A 15913-nucleotide genomic window follows, 5' to 3' on the forward strand; every position below is an offset into this window, starting at 1 on the left:
ACAGAAATTGGGCGGCTCCTTCCCCTTCTGAGACCTGAGGCTGGCAGGTTGAGGGGGGCGGTGGGAAACCCTGGGGTGAGGCGCCTCAGAGCGAGGGGGGCACTGCGGGAAGTCAGACGGCGCCCCCCGCGGGGCCGGCCGGGGGCGCCACCCCCCGGAGGGGTGGGAGAATCCGTCTCTGTTCCGACGGTAAGTGTGCTTTTCTTCCCCTTCACGGCCTCTCCCTCCTTGGAACCCACGCCCAGAAATGCATCGACATTCTGATCGAGAAGGAGTATCTGGAGCGAGTGGACGGGGAGAAGGACACGTACAGCTACCTGGCCTGACCCGGGGGTCTGAGCGCGGGCGCGGCCCCTCGGCTGCGGACCCGGCAGCCCCGAGCACGGCGGACGCCCGCCCGGCCCCAGGCCCAGGCCCCCGGCGCGCGCGCGGGCCCCGGAGCTGCTCAGGACCGCCACACTTCACGTCTGTACATACGGACACCGACGCCATTTAACCTAATTTAAGACCGGAGGGGGGAACCTCCCGCGCCGAGGGCTGCATGCGTCTGCATCCGAATCAACCATTGGCCACGCGAGCCCCAGCTGCCGGCCGGGGCCCCTCGGAGGCCGGCAGTCCTGGAGAGCGGGTCTGAGGGACCCACGTGTAATCTGCTATGAGAAAACCATTTGTATAGTGTGTTTCATTTTTTAATGTGTGAAAATAAAGAAAATTAAAGGATTTCTGTACAAGTCGCATTGGGTTTTTGTTTTAAGTTTTACTAATTTCTATCTGTAAATAAAAGATATAATGATTGTGCAAACGGGCCTTCCCTGGTGTCTTCCTGAGGCCCCGAGGGCCGCCCTCCCGAGGGAACACGGTTAAGCTTTGGCCGTCCAAGCCCTTGCTCGCCTTCTCCTCCTGGAGCGTTGGCCGTCATTCCCGTGACCGCCTCCAGCGACCGACGCCCAGGAGCCTCCCTGCAGCTTCTCTGCGGACCCTCGTGGTGCTGGCCGGGCTGAGCCGGCCGCCTCCCTGGAAGCGCGGCCGCTGGTCACGGGCCTTCGTCCCGAGTCGGGCTCAGGGGCCTCGCCCACCGCCAGCGCCTCCCTTTCGCCTCCGGCCCATCTTGACTCCGCATCTGTGGTCTGGTGGTTGGCTTGCAGCCCTGTGCGGTCACTTCTCAGCCTGAAGACAGATGGAACGGGAGGTGGGAACAGAGGCCCCCGGCCGGTTTAGTCTTTTGGGCTTCCTGGGCCATATACACCATGCGTGGCTCTCCAGAGCGGAGGTGTGGACATGCTTGTCAACACCTGTGCCATCTCTACCTGCCCTGAGGCCTGCTTCTGAAAGCAGGGCCAGAGGAAGACACCCAAGCTACTACGTCCTTCCAGTTTTTTGGACCAACCTGGCACCTAACAGGTTAGTTTTTTACAATTTAACAGTTAAACGGGTTATTGAGTAATAGACTTAAGCACTTGTCTAACGGTTTCCATGTTTGCTTTAGTATATCTTCTTTTTTCTAACAGTCTTATAAAGAGCTCCAGTGTATGCACCAGGCAAAAAACAGTGCCACCCCCCACTCCCCCCCCCCACCCCGGGGAACCCCCACCACCCCCAGAGCCTGTAGTGTCCTGGGGCTCCAAGGACCACCTAGAAACTGCCCTGCGAATCTCCGGCTGGGAGCTGAGACCACAGCTCTGCCTCTCCTGGCAACAGTCCACCTGCCCCTGGGGCAGACGCGCTGTTAATCCCCACAGCCGCTTGCCGCTTGGGTCTGAGTCCCAGCAAGAGTAGGAAGGTAAATTGCTTTTTTTTTTTAAATTTTTATTGGGAGTGCAGTTGATTTACAATGTTGTTTTAGCTTCAGGTATACAGCAAAGTGATTCAGTTACACCTGTTCCCACTCAAGATTCTTCTCCATACAGGTGATTACAGGGTATTGAGTAGAGTTCCCTGTGCTATGCAGGAGATCCCTGTTAGTTATCCGTGTTACATATGGCGGTATGCATATGTCCCAGTTTCCCAATTTATCCCTCCCCTGCCTTACCCCATCTTCACCATGTTTGTTTTCTACATCTCTAACTCTTTGTTTTGTAGATATGTTCATTTGTACCTTTTTTCAAGATTTCCACATGTGAATGATACTATATGATATAGTGTGTCTTTTTCTGGCTTCACTTAGCATGACAATCTTTAAATCTGTCCATGTTGCTGCAAATGGGATTATTTTGTTCTTTTTTATGTGGCTGAATAATATTCCATTGTGTCTAGGTACCACAACTTCTTTATCCATTTACTGATGGACATTTAGGTTGCCTTCATGTCCCAGCTACTGTTAAATAGTGCTTCAGTGAACATTGGAATTCAGGTACATTTTCAGATTATGGTTTTCCGCAGATACATGCCCAGGAGTGGGGTTGCCAGATCACATAATAAAGAGCTTCATGGTCTTTTTTTTTTTTAACTCAAGGATAATTGCCTTACAACATTGTGTTTGTTTCTGCTGCACAACAAAGTAAATCAGATATCGACCCCCTCCCTCTTGAGCTCCCCCCACCCCTCGCCCGCCCCACCCCTCTAGGGAGGACCTCTGGGTCATCACAGAGGACACAGCGGAGCTCGAAGTGTGGTCCAGCAGCTTCCCGCCAGCTGTCACACACGGTGGGGTATCTGTGCTGATGCTACTCTCTCAGTTCGTCCCACCCTCCCCTTCAAGAGGGAAGGGACCTCTTCATGGGACTTTCCTGACGTCTCTCGAGTTCCTCCAGGACGAAGAGTGTCCTTGGTAAGACCGAGGACATCCGTGAGCAAAGGCGGACTGGAGGTGGGTGGTGGGAGATCCCCTGTACGTGCCCCCCACCCTGACCCCCTCACACTGGGTGAGTCCTATTTAATGGGTGTGGAATACAGTTCCAGACTTCGTGCCTTCATTCCACAAACCACATCCTAGCCTAACAAGAACGGCCGGGCCTCCAAATACAAGCCACGAGGGTCGAGTTCCCCGGCATCCAGTGAGCTGCATTTTTCCGAACTTAAATAGTAGCTTTCTGAATCTGCCTAGGGACCGATGTTCAGCCTCTGAAGGCCGCCTAGTGCCCAAGCCCTCTGGGAAGTTCGCGCCCTGGGGGAGGGTGGTGGGTGGCAGCCTTGGCATAACCCACAGGGATTGGTCCATTGAAGGAAAACTGTGTTCCGGGCAGTCGCTGTGGTGCTGCCTCCTGACGGAACCATCTCTCTCCTAGAAGGGGGCAGGTAAGGTAGATCCCAGGGCCAGGACCCCCTCTCTTGCAGGCTGGGTTCTCATGGGTCAAACCTCGCACCTGCCGAGAGGCAAACTGCCAGCCGTCACTGGTCAGCACCTTTGTAAGAGGCAGCCAGGGACACCACAGCAGGAGATAAAGGGTCAAGAGGCACCTGAATTTAAAATATTTTTACTGAGTATTTTAAGATGGCCTACCTATTCATTGAGGTATCTTAATTTTCCTTCGAAAAGAAATACAAGATTTTGCCACACCCAGCTAAAAAATCAAACGTGCTGACTCATTTGAAGAAAATCCCCCTTACGTAAATCCTAAAAAAAATAAAATGAAGACTTTTTTTTTTTTTTTTTTAGGAATAGCAACAACTTGTCTGGGTGATTTGATTCTATACACATGAACCTCACCTCTCTAGAGGCAGAATGATGACTTGGTCAAGATAGGTGAGGACAGTTTTCTAAAACTTCTTTATGGAGCTTTGGTTCACATACAAAAAGCTGTGTGACTTGGATGTGTTGGACCACTTCTCATACCAGGTACTACACACACCCCTCCCTGGATCATTTGTAACAGAGGCTGGAGACACAAGTGTTGATTTGAGCTTTACACACACCCCTCCCTGGATCATTTGTAACAGAGGCTGGAGACACAAGTGTTGATTTGAGCTTATTCTGGTAAGAGCCCAAAGCCCATGCAACTTCCAACGGAGAGAGAGTGTGTGTGTGTGTGTGTGTGTGTGCGCGCGCACGCGTGAGTGCACGTACATGCTTAGTTGTGTCCGACTCTGCAATCCCATGGACTGTAGCCCACCAGGCTCCTCTGTCCATGGAGATTCTCCAGGCAATACTGGAGTGGGTTGCCATGCCCTCCCCCAGGGGAACATTTCCGACCCAGGAATCATAACCAGGGTCTCCTGCATTGAAAGCGGGTTCTTAACCAGCTGAGCCACCAGGGAAGCCCTCTAATGGAATACTTAGGTTCTTGCAAAACGTCCACGTTTGAAACCTTTCTTGACGACCTACCTACAAATCTAAGAGTGGGCTTCCCTGGTGGCTCCGCTGGTTAAGAATCTGCCTGCAATGCAGGAGACCTGGGTTCAAATCCCTGGGTCCGGAAGATCCTACCTGCAACCTACAAATCCAAATGACGCAATTTGTGCATTGATTTCTGGCAGTGGTGGGGCAGTTGAACACCTTGGGCAGAGGTGGGAATCCAGAGTTGGAGTCATTGACTGGACACTGAAGTCTGGAGGTTGAGTGATCCAGACAATACTGAGCGAGAGTTAGGAAGCAGTTTCTAGGTAGAGGAATACTTTTTTTTATAAACTGCAAAATGTTGAAACTTTTGTCATGCGGCAGTTAGCCGGAGTCTAAGGTGCTGCCTGTACTTGGACGTCAGGACTGTGGTCAGACGTGTGGGTCTTCATGACCACTGGGGAAAGGCTTAGGGACCACAGACACTGACCCCCCTGTTGTCGGGCTCGTCTCAGTGGACAAGGTGTGAGCCTCCTAAACCATGGCAACCGTGACTGCATCCATATCCTGATGCGGTAACTCATCCCACTCACCCTTCTCTGTTCTGTTGGGGAACTAAACCCGCCAGGCTCACAGTGTCAGTTATTACCTCGGTGGGAGAGCAAGGGGAAGAGAAAAAAGCACATATTTAAACTTGGTGTTCTGTGTGAACTGAACACGTTGTGTCAAGCTCTCTTCTTTCTCCCCCCATTCCAGGTAAAAGAAAATGCAAGCTGACAAGCTAAGGATGCTCTCGATCACGTGGGATGTGGCCATGGCTGCAGCCCAGGATTTCTGGTCAGGATCTCTGCATCTGTGAGGTCAGTGGACCGGTTCCTGGAGGTACGCTGCTAGTCAAGGAATGAAAGCCCACGGTGTGCAAAGCGCACACACAGGGCGGTGCTCCCAAGCCCTGCCCTCCATCGGGGACAGCTGCTGTCTTCTGCTGCAGTTGGGTCTCTGGTCACATGACGGGGAACAAACAGGCTTCATGGGGGCCGCATGCCAAGGGTGGGATGTGGCAGTCAGGCAAGCTCGGGGGCGACTCTCCCCGAATTGGTCAGCGATGCCTCCTGGGTGGAGTGCAGAGACCAGGTGTCTCAGCAGGTTGCAGGGAAGCTGAGGGGACACAGGAGATGCACACGTGTCTTTTTCACTGTCAGGCCAAGGTGAATGAACTGTATTCCAGGACTCTGCTCACAGGCTTGTGCATCGAGGTAGCAGAAACCAGCCTTGTGCATGTTTGCGTAACTGGAAAAGGAAGGTGTTCTATCTGAGCATCCCATTCATGTTACAAATCAATGAAAACTTACTGAATGCTGCCGTCCTGGGCGCTCCTACCACCGCCCAGCCTGAGGAACAGCTTCCCGGGACATTAAGGGTGTCTTATTCCATCAAGATCTAGAAGTAGTCTGGTTGTCCCCGTCACATTTCTGAAAGGCTGTATCTAGTGGGATTTAGCGCTAGATCGTTCGCAGGAATCTCCTGTCGTTTTGGAGAACGAGGTTCAGAGGGCGGGCACCTGCAGGCCTCTCAGCACCGGGGACGTGCCCCATCCACCCTGGTCTCAGATGCGAGCAGTGATCGCTTGCTGTGTCTTGTCTCCTTAGCCGGTATGTATGGTATATGGCAACATGTTTGCAGTAGTATTTATTAAAATGCCTAATACAGGCAATACGTGTTATACCCAGTTCCCAGGATGGCTTCTGACAAACCAAAGGGGTGAAATGTTTTTCCCATCACTCAGTCCTTTTCTAAAACCAGCTGGAGAGGCGGTGTAACAGATGACTACGACAAGGAGAAGTTCAAGTATTCTTTATTCAAAGTTGAAAAATGTACCACACTGCATTATTGCAAAAATTCACTGGTACAAAACACTTTGCAGCTGGTGAGAAGGCAATAAAAAGTTGATTTTTTTTAAACTCATTACTATAAATTATTCTTACAGTACTTTGCAAATTCAGAATTTCAAACTGCATTTTCTTTTTCTAAATCGCCCACAGTACTCGAGGTTCCTGAAGCTAAGGCCGCTGTTCCGAGAGGAGGGGGGAGGAGGTAGCACGCGTCAAGGGATCTCCATTTCTCTTTCGATGCCCACGTACTTCAGGGCGTCGGCCTGGCTGTATCTGAAACAGCGGGAGGAACAGGTGAGCCAGCACGGCCTGAGACCCAGCCCACTCAGCACGGCACACACGAGCCCGTCACTGCTGGCTGCACAAAGGCGCCTTCGCAGAAGGGGTGCAAACATTCCAGCTACAAAGGGGCCAAGCTGGACAGAACTGGCAATAACGCCCCTTCCCCAGCCAGCCCCCTGCCCCTGAAACCAACTGCCCGGGAAGGCAGGCCCGCAGGGGGGCTGGTATTGAGGCCAAACACAGGGGGTGCAGAGCACCTTAGTGAGCGGGCCACGGGCCCCTTGAAGCCAGGACAGCACAGAGGCCAGAAGAGATGCCTGTGACTCTTGCCCCTGGGTGAGCCCTAGGGGTCCCCCAAAAGGAAGGTGCCCCAGCTGCTCCTCCTGGGAAGATTTGGGTTGGAAACAGCTCCACACAGGCCCCAGTGTAAGACACTTCTACACAAAATACCAAGCTTCTCGATGAGATGTATAGTCAGCCACAGGATTTGTTCAACTAAACATTCCTCTGACTACATTTAAATATTCTATAACTTGTCAATTGTCCCCAGAACTTGACAGTATAAAGTGCCAGCCGGATGCCCAGCGGCATAAGCACCCCCGCCGCGAGCCTGTGCTCAGCACCCTGACAGCAGGCATGGACCCTGAAGGTAAAAATGGAGCTTTCTGCGTTTTTTTTTTAACTTTCGGAAAGCATGACTTTATCCTGGAAACGCCATTACCCAGCACCACCCATGGCAAATCACCAGCCCCGACGGAAGCCGGCCTCTGGCCAGAACTCAGCGTCCCGGCAGAAAAGCCCTTGGAGACTAGAAACCAACCTGTAATCGAAAAACAGCTCTTCACCAGTCTGGATGGCTCGCTTAGCAAAAATCCCTATCCTGTGATCGCCGTTGACCATCATCACTGCAAAGAGAGGCATGGGGTCAAGGCATCAGTGAGAACGACCCAGGAGAGGAGCTGACAGTCGGGTAAGGAGCCCAGAACCACTCAGGACGCCCTGCGGGGACTCTGCCCACCTCGGAGCACCTACCTTTTGCATAGCAGTTGGGATTTACTGAGTGATTTGCAAAACGAATCTTGTTACCCTTACGGGTTGCATCCACCACAAAATCTAAAGAGAAAAAAATAAGCATAACCTAGCAAACAATTAGTTTTAAATCAATAAATACAAGGTTATTATGATTCTGTAAAAATATAAGTGGTTATTGTTCTTTAGAGTTTGCCTTCAAAAGCAAGTAAATCATTCAACCAAGTTCACCTGGTAAGAAATGACCTCTGGAAGAAAATGCTGCCCTAGGTTAAAAAGAGATTCTTCCCAACATCATAAATATCTTCAAATTAGTTTTTTTCATGTTACTGGTTATGAAACATGCAGACCACCTGTTTCAGTGGCGAGACCCCCTGAGCAGCACGGGTGTGAAGCGGGGACCCAACCACCCCGATGTCCTCCCCCAGGATCAGGGTCTGCACGCGCGTGTCCCCGTCCATCCTCGGGACCCTCAGGGAAGTTGAGGAGGCACTTCACAGGGCGGGGCTCCAGGCCCTCCCAGGTGAGAGGCGCCTGGGAGTGGTATCCGTGGCAGGAGGGACGCAGGAGAGTCAGGCTGTGGAGTGGAGCCAAGGATGGCTCAGAGCCCGGGCCGCCGCGGCCCCCCCTTCCCCGGACAGTGACCACTCTCTGCACGCAGAACCCGTGACCGCCCACTCCCCAAGTTATACTCTGCAAACCTGGGGGGAAGTGAAACTCTCTCAGTCATGTCCAACTCTTTGCAACCCCATGGACTGTAGCCCACCAGGCTCCTCTGTCCAGGGAGTGCTCTGGGCAAGAATACTGGAGTGGGTACCATTTCCTTCTCCAGGGGATCTTCCCGACCCAGGGATCGAACCCAGGTCGCCTGCACTCCAGGTGGATTCTTTACCAGCTGAGGCCCCAGGGACGCCTTTCAGCCAACAGCCTATTCCTAAGCCCAGCCCCTTTCAAACAGCTGACACCGGGGACGGCTCATGTCATCTCTGCTGCTTCAGCCCCTGAGGTGCGGCCTGGGAAGCAGAGGGGCGCCGACCCCCCAGCGTACCGTTGTTCAAGTTGAACAGAAAGCTGCACATGTACTTGTCATACACTTTCCCTCTTCTGTCTGCTTCATCTTGAGAAATAATCTGAAAAGACAGACACAGGGTGAGGTGATTCAGGATCAGGTGAGCCTGGCAGAACACAGCCAGCTCATCTGAAACGTTCAGGACCTTGACAACACTCAACAGAGGGTCCCTGGCCAATTTCTCTTTGTCAGAGAACAGCGGTGGTTTTAAGGACTCTTAACTTAGAAATACTTCCACAGCTTTAAAGTAACTGCCTGGAGAATGTGAGTAACCTGAGTCTCTTTACTTGGTACCAAATGCAGCCAGCCCCAGGGTTTGCCCTAAGTTAACAACCTAGAAAGGATGCTTTAGTTTATCAGGTAAGCTACGGATTAAATAGGAGAGACTCGTCGTCATAAAGCTCTTGTTCTCCCCTCTTTTTCCTGGGTGATAAAAAGTGGAATGTGACCAGGACTGAAGCGATGTAGCTTTCAAGCAAACCAAACCCACAAGTCTAAGCTGAAAAGGTGCTTTATATTCATTTCTAATCAAACCCAGTGGACTTGCCCAATGAAAATCAGTCCAAAGCACATTACAGGTGATACCACACAAGCACAGAGGACATCCCGCTGCCTGTGACTGACTGGGGGCCCGGCCTTACCTCTCCACAGTATTCCGAGATGAATTCATTTTTCTGTACAGGGTCTTTGATGAAGATCCCCCAGCCTGCGACATCAGACGGTGCCAGCAGTAAATGCTAGAGAATAAACACAATCGTAATCAAAGGAGAACGAGGCTGGACAGATCAGACCACAGGATGAACCAGGTGATTCAGCCACAGAGGGGCGTGGGAGTCAGCGTCCCCTGTATGACCAGAGGGGCCAACAAGCTGCAGAAGCCACGTTTTGTTTTTTTGTAAACCCAGTACAGAGCCTAAGTGTCTGCCTCAGAGGAAAACGGTGTCGCTGAGCTGGTCCGCATGTGTGTCCCCAGCCATCCTTCAGCCTTGACCCCGACTCCGCCGGCAGCTTCACAGGCCGCCTGCGCCCCCTCCGCCTCCCCCGGGCCCAGTCGCCGCCCCTCCTGGTGGGTCAGCAGCCTCTACTCCTCCCGAAGCGCTGTCCCTCCTTCCAGAGCACTGTTCCACAGCCCTTCCTCACGACAGCACAGAAGCCCAGGGGCCAGCACTCTGGGCTCAGCTGGCGCCAAGGTGATCACCGCTGTCAATTTACAGACAGACTGTGTTTGGGAACGAAGCCCAAGGCCCTACCTTTTCATCAAGGCTGACTATCATGCTTGCATTCCACATTTCTTATGTCTAAAGGAGACTCCCTGATCCCCAAGCTCCTAAGCTGTGCTTGACCCGGCCCACGCGCCCCTGTCAGGGCAGTTAACCAAGTACCTCCTTGACCAGCAAGATGCTGTGAAGCAAATGAAACCTAACTGGGAAAAAGATATCTACACAGTTTTCTGTTTGAGGAGGTAAAAGATGTCTAGAAAGATGACAAAGGAGAGTTTTGTTGTACAAGAGAGGAGGTTTGGGATTGGGGGAGAAATGAAAAGCTTTCAGGGCTGAATGGGGTCCGTGGGAAACGCTGGCTTCACTGTGACCTGAGGACCTGGATTAAAACCATCTGAACGCTGGCCACCACCACAGCCAAAGAAGTAAGGCCAGTGCCACGCGCGACTTCTGGCCGAGGAGGACTGACAGGGCCGTCTCGGCTACACCGCACACGAGTCAGCACCCTTCGAGCTGACTGCGCCGCGCGGGGCCTGGGGCTGGAACGCCTGCTCGGAGCCCGGCTCCTCTGAGTCTCAGAACTCTGGGTTTAGGGATTATTCCTAATTCACGCAGTCAGGACGACGAAGCAGTTAATGCACACAGCGCTCAGACCAGGGCCTGCACTGTCAGTTCCGTCCCTCAGTCATGTCTCTGCGACCCCACGGACCGCAGCACGCCCGGCCTCCCTGTCCCATCACCAGCAAACCCACGTCCATCGAGTCGGTGATGCCATCCAACCATCTCATCCCCTGTCGTCCCCTTCTCCTCCTGCCCTCAACCTTTCCCAGCATCAGGGTCATGTTACTGTCATCGCCTCCCCTAAAAACCTGAGATAACTAACCCAGCAGTGCTGTTCGTTTCTTACGCTCAGCAACAACCCCCTGGTTGGGACGATTAGGCCCTGAGTGCAGCGCCCTCCTACCTTCTTGGAGCCCCGCTGGATGCTGCAGTTCTTGCAGGACACGTTCTTGCTGTCCCAGTGGTCGGCCGCGCCGCAGGTGAGACAGAGGTCGGGGTCACACTCGCGGACGGCCAGGTAGCACGGGCACTGCTTCGTGTTGCATTGGGCTTTGCAGCGGCAGCCAGGGAAGCGGTTCTGACCTTCAGAGAGACGCCCCGTCAGGGGAGAACGGCCCAGCAGCCTCACCGAGCCCGCACGGCCCCTCACTTTCCCACCGTCGTCACACGGGAGGGGAAGCGAGAAGAACGTCAGAGCCATCCACGCGGACGCCGACCGCCGCCTTCCTGCTTCGCCGCTGGTGTGAGAGGCAGTCTGCGTACTTACAGTGCAGGGACTACACGCGCGGCGAGGCGGGCTCTGGACCGCGTGACACCCGGGCTTCCCAGCCACTCTCAGTCAGGGCTCTAGGGGCCCCCCTGGTGTCCAGGCTTCAGTGCACAGTTACCGTCCTCACCCGGATGCCACTACATCCTTCACTCTGAAGACCGAACCCACCTAACTCATGATAATCTCTAATGTCCAGAAAGTATTTGGGAAGCCATTTCTAGATTTGCCTTCCATTCTGTGCCAACTTTACTATGATTTAAAAGTTAAATGATCAAAGACAGTACAAAGCTCCTTTAATGCACGCTGGCCTCACCTGCCCGCCTACCTGCCTCAGCCAGGAGGCAGGCTGGACACTGGTCCTTGGCTCCACACAGGCTTGTGGCGGGAGCGAGCTTCCCAACGGAAACAACACGGGGGTTGCCATGATGCCCTGGTGTTGACTGAAGTTAGTTTTAAATTCCTGACCAACAGTCAATTTAATTCTCACACAATGACATCAAGACAACAAGTACTTACACTCTGAACTACACTGACAAAACTTTTCACAAAAATTTTGTGCTATCACACAAGGGCACGAGCTGTCGCAAGGCTGCCGCGGGTGGTCACAGGGTTGATAGTTGTAAACGTGGTTGGAGGAGCCGTCTGCACAGACAAGAGCACTGCGTCAGTCCCGAACGCTGCGAGGTGACCACACGCCCAACAGGCACACGTTCCCCCCGTGACCTGAGCTCGGGCTTGTCCTCGCCGTGTCCACCTCACTCTCCCGTCTACACGCCCCCCGCCCGCCAAGAGCCAGGGAGCCCCGGGCACCGTCACACCTCAGTCAGGCTCCCAGTTCTCCTCTAGCCACCAGAAGGCCTCCATCTAAACTGGTTTAAGGCACACAGTCAGTTCTATCTGAACACCCCAAACTCTAACCCAGTTACTATTCTAAGACACATGAGGAGGAGACAGGAGTTCCCAAGGACGCTGAACGGGAAGATGCTGACCCTTCTTCAGCTGGATCTTCCTGCAGTGTGCTGCCCACAACCTGCAAAACACAAGCAGACGACAGCCCCTGGTGACCCGGGCGCCCTGCAGCAGCCAGCCCGCCGCGTGCCGCCGTCCGCTCTCTGCGGAGGGTGCGGACACCGCACTCTCTCATTTCCAGAGTCGAATCATTTCAACTGAGCTATCTGGGCAGAAATAATCCAAACAAAAAATGCAAACGTATCTACTAAAGCTAAATTATTAAATTACGTATCAAAGAAAAATATGAACACGAAGACGATTTGTGAGGTATAATCTAAGTGTTCCCTTACCCAACACCCAGCTATGCTTCTAAAAACCCCAGAAGGGTTACAACAGTGCATCCAGGGACTCTCCGTCTCTGTGCACAGGGGTCAGCCTGCCGCCTTCACTGCACCGTCCTTGCTCCGCCGGGCTGACCACGGGGTGGCCGTGAAGAGTACCTGAGTCAATGCCACATGCCCGGCAAACCCGGGCTCTGGAGCGGGAACTGGCTCTGGAGCTTACAGGCTCCCAAGACACACCACAAACACTCATGCCTTCACTGCAGAGGCTACTAAATAGTTCTCCGGAACGAAAATGGAACCTTGACTACGACTCAACACACCAAACCTACGGACAGCCACTGGGTCTCACAGAAAAATGGCAGCAACGGCTCGAGGAAGCCGGCCAGGCCGGCCCCGGCCTCCTCCTGGCACACTCACCGGTGTTTCCTCTTCTTCTTCCGGGGAGGGGTGTCCACGTCCTCGGCGGGGGCCGGCGCGATGACACTGGATTCTTTGACTCGAAACTCATACACCTGACAGGGGGCAGAGTCACAGGCCGTGAGGACCGTCTGTGAGCACACCGCTCTCCTGCTCACTCACTCACACGCTCTGCTTGGCTGTCCCGTGGCGCTGCTGCGGTCACTCTCTGTTCAAGAGTCACGAGTCAAAGTCGCTCAGTCGTGTCCAGCTCTTTGCGACCCCCTGGACTATACAGTCCATGGAATTCTCCAGGCCAGAATACTGGAGTGGGTAGCCTCTCCCTTCTCCAGGGGATCGTCTCAACCCTGGGATTGAACCCAGGTCTCCTGCACTGCCGGCGGGTTCTTTACCAGCGGAGGCACCAGGGAAGCCCCAGGAGTCACAAGGCTACATCTAAATTCTTCTGGGTTTTTGAAACCCACTGCCACCTACCTGCAGCATCTAAAGTCAAGACTTCTTTCTTTCAGTTCCCTCTCAGTAGAAAAAAAAAGTTCTTTCAGATGAACAGGAACTTAATAACCAGGAATGTTCCTAGGTTGGACAGTGACCACACACTTGTCCGTCTGAAGGTCTCTGCTGTTACCTTTCCCAGCCACGCTCACCTGCCGACACGTTTTGGTCCCGATGAGCCTGGCGATGGCACAGAAGTTGTCGTAGTAGGTGCCGATGAGGACCCTGAACATAGAGGCCTCAGCGCCGCTCCACTCCACGTTCTCGGGGGGCTCCGTGTTGGGTTTCATCTTTATTGGCGTTTGACACCGAGAATTTGCTTCTACAAAACCAAAGTTAATAGGCACTGCTCAGGAAGTGGCAAGTGGAGAAAGGGAGGGAGGGAGGCATGGAATGGCAGTCAGAGAACAGTGTTAGGATGCAGAGCTTGGGTGTGCTTCAGAAAACACGAAGTGGATCATGTGTGAGAATACATGAAGGCTAGAAACTATCAGGAAGCTTTTCCCCGTGGAAACATGAGATGGGGCTCCCCTTAACACAGTCTTCTAAAATGAAAGCAAACGGGGTTCCACGGCTGCTGGTCACGGTAGGATGCAAGTGGCTGGAAGGACAGCCCGGAACGCACTAGTCAGGAGTTGGGCTGCTTTCTCCTAACCAATGCCACCCACCCGCAGACCATCAAGAATGGTCACCTGAGTGATCAAATTTCTTTATGCCCTGCCTGAGAAAACTGGCAAAAGGAAAACAACCCAGAGTGTGAAAATACACTGAATCATCAACTTTCAAATAACCCGGACGGACAGCACGACAGGCGAGGAGGGAGCCCCCAGCTCTGTCCTGGAGTCTCACTGCGCTGGAAACCAACGGCTCAGGAGAGCACCCGGCCCGGAGCCACCCGCAGCCTCACCCGAGGAGCTTGAGGTCTCGTCCTTCTTCTCCTCCTCGTCCTTGTCGTTGCTCTCCCCGCCCGTCTCAGCCCCCGCCTCCCGGTCGCTGTCCGTGTCCTTCGACTCCAGCACGTTGATGGTGGGGGTGCTGGGCCTGCTGCTGTTGTTGGGAAGCCGGCCTCTCCGGCGGCCCCCCGGGCGCTTCGGGGGGGTCTTGATCCGCTCGGCGGTGAGGGCCGCAGCGAACTCCTTCGCTCCCTCCTAAAACAGCAAGAGTGGAGACATCAGAGTCAAGTTCTACAATGCGTTCTGGCAGAGGAGGAAGAAAAGGACTGGGTAAGCATGTTAGTCAGACTTATCAGTGTCTGCTTTTCACAGGCAGTCACATCTAAAGACAATCGTTTTCCTATCTGCTTTCCATGGTTTGAAGATTTGAGAAAGATAAGTATGGCTTCTACAAACTCAGGCAAGACAGTTCTGTATTAACTGATTATGAGTTAAGATACAGAATATACTTTAGGAAACACAGTCTATTTAAAAGTGAACTTTAAGAGGAGTCACACACCTAGTGTGCATCTAAAGTCAGCCTTTCCTGTCTCAGGGCTTCTTAAGCGAACACTCGCTCCTCTATGGTCACGTCTGAAGTATACAAGAATACGGGACGGACACATGCGCCATCCGTCCCTCTTCTGCCCCTTTCTTCCTGGGAGGGATGCACAGCCCCAGGAAGACATGGAAGGACCCTGAGGGATAGGCAGTGAGGGTCACAGTCTGTGCTGCCAGGCACAATAACCCCGTCTCGGAAAGCATACAGCAACGGTAGGGGCATGGACTACAGACCACAGACACACTTTAGATGAGCCAAATAAAATGCTGCCTTGTAAAGAATACTGTACAACAGTGCTCAAGAATTCCATTTTTAGTGGCAATAGAAGGGAGAAGTTTGAAAGCAGCCAACAGTTTTATACTTCATTCTACAAAAACCAAATTGCTTAAAAATAGGATACCTTCTGTAGGTGCCATTCAATGAATCTTCTGTCCAAAATCCAACAGGCAATATATACCCACTTAGTTCCTAGGTAGGAGTGGCTTGGTTCAAAGAGGGGAAATGGTAAAAATAAGATAGTACCCATAAAAAACAACTTTCCTACCTCATATTTTCCTAAACCCTTACCTTCTCTCCATCATTACAAAAAAAAAAACCACACACACACCCCTCATCTCCGGGACCTACACTAACACGCTGAACTACAGCAGGTCTACAGCTGACAGGAGGGTGGCGGCTCTGAGCAAGGCTCGGAGACCACCGTGCTTCTGGGGCCTGGGCGGCTGCTCTGCACTTCCTGTCCTCTAAGGTTGGCCGAAGGTACCAGAGTCTTGGATCCTAAAGACCTGCACACGCTGCTGAAGAGGCTAACACTGGTAAAGAATAATGCAAGGTAACAAAGGACTAGGATGTGCAGTAGGTACCAGCTACCGAGAACCGTGGCTGAGAAACCTTGCCTATTTTATGGCCAGTAACAGTACGGGAATGACAGCTTACCACTGACTTCACAGACCTCATGAAAATTCAAAATTCAGACTTCTCCACTCCCTCCAGAAGCCCCCGCACATGCTTACCAAGTGCTGGTAACAGTGGGGGCCACAAGGCTTGTTGTCAAGGGCCGTCTCCGTGTTCTTCCGCTTGTAAGTGTTGGGTGTGGCATGAAAAGCTGAAGAATAAACAGACAACAGCCAAACATGAAGTAAAACAGTTACTTTTTCATTCCTCCAGTTCCAAAGGAAAA

The 15913-nt window shown here is 52.9% G+C and overlaps 2 protein-coding genes across 7 annotated transcripts in view; one reads left to right on the forward strand and one right to left on the reverse strand.

Moving 5' to 3' along the window:
• CUL1 (cullin 1) overlaps nucleotides 1–802 on the forward strand; it is an 89037-nt gene extending 88235 nt beyond the window's left edge. For all 3 annotated transcript variants that reach the window (XM_043464016.1, XM_043464014.1, XM_043464015.1), the window contains exon 22: nucleotides 246–802. In XM_043464016.1, coding sequence (XP_043319951.1) covers nucleotides 246–326 — 81 coding nt within the window. In that variant the 3' untranslated portion in view covers nucleotides 327–802. The remainder of the gene's footprint in view (nucleotides 1–245) is intronic.
• Nucleotides 803–6052: 5250 nt separating this feature from the next.
• EZH2 (enhancer of zeste 2 polycomb repressive complex 2 subunit) overlaps nucleotides 6053–15913 on the reverse strand; it is a 56338-nt gene continuing 46477 nt past the window's right edge. For all 4 annotated transcript variants that reach the window (XM_043464019.1, XM_043464018.1, XM_043464021.1 and 1 more), the window contains 12 exons: nucleotides 15747–15838; nucleotides 14147–14387; nucleotides 13392–13561; nucleotides 12748–12842; nucleotides 12025–12065; nucleotides 11552–11677; nucleotides 10670–10848; nucleotides 9127–9222; nucleotides 8465–8546; nucleotides 7420–7500; nucleotides 7208–7292; nucleotides 6053–6378 (listed from right to left, as the gene is read on the reverse strand). In XM_043464019.1, coding sequence (XP_043319954.1) covers nucleotides 6318–6378; nucleotides 7208–7292; nucleotides 7420–7500; nucleotides 8465–8546; nucleotides 9127–9222; nucleotides 10670–10848; nucleotides 11552–11677; nucleotides 12025–12065; nucleotides 12748–12842; nucleotides 13392–13561; nucleotides 14147–14387; nucleotides 15747–15838 — 1349 coding nt within the window. In that variant the 3' untranslated portion in view covers nucleotides 6053–6317. The remainder of the gene's footprint in view (nucleotides 6379–7207; nucleotides 7293–7419; nucleotides 7501–8464; nucleotides 8547–9126; nucleotides 9223–10669; nucleotides 10849–11551; nucleotides 11678–12024; nucleotides 12066–12747; nucleotides 12843–13391; nucleotides 13562–14146; nucleotides 14388–15746; nucleotides 15839–15913) is intronic.

This window comes from Cervus canadensis, chromosome 3 (assembly GCF_019320065.1).
Source record: "Cervus canadensis isolate Bull #8, Minnesota chromosome 3, ASM1932006v1, whole genome shotgun sequence".
In the NCBI taxonomy this organism is placed as follows: domain Eukaryota; kingdom Metazoa; phylum Chordata; class Mammalia; order Artiodactyla; family Cervidae; genus Cervus; species Cervus canadensis.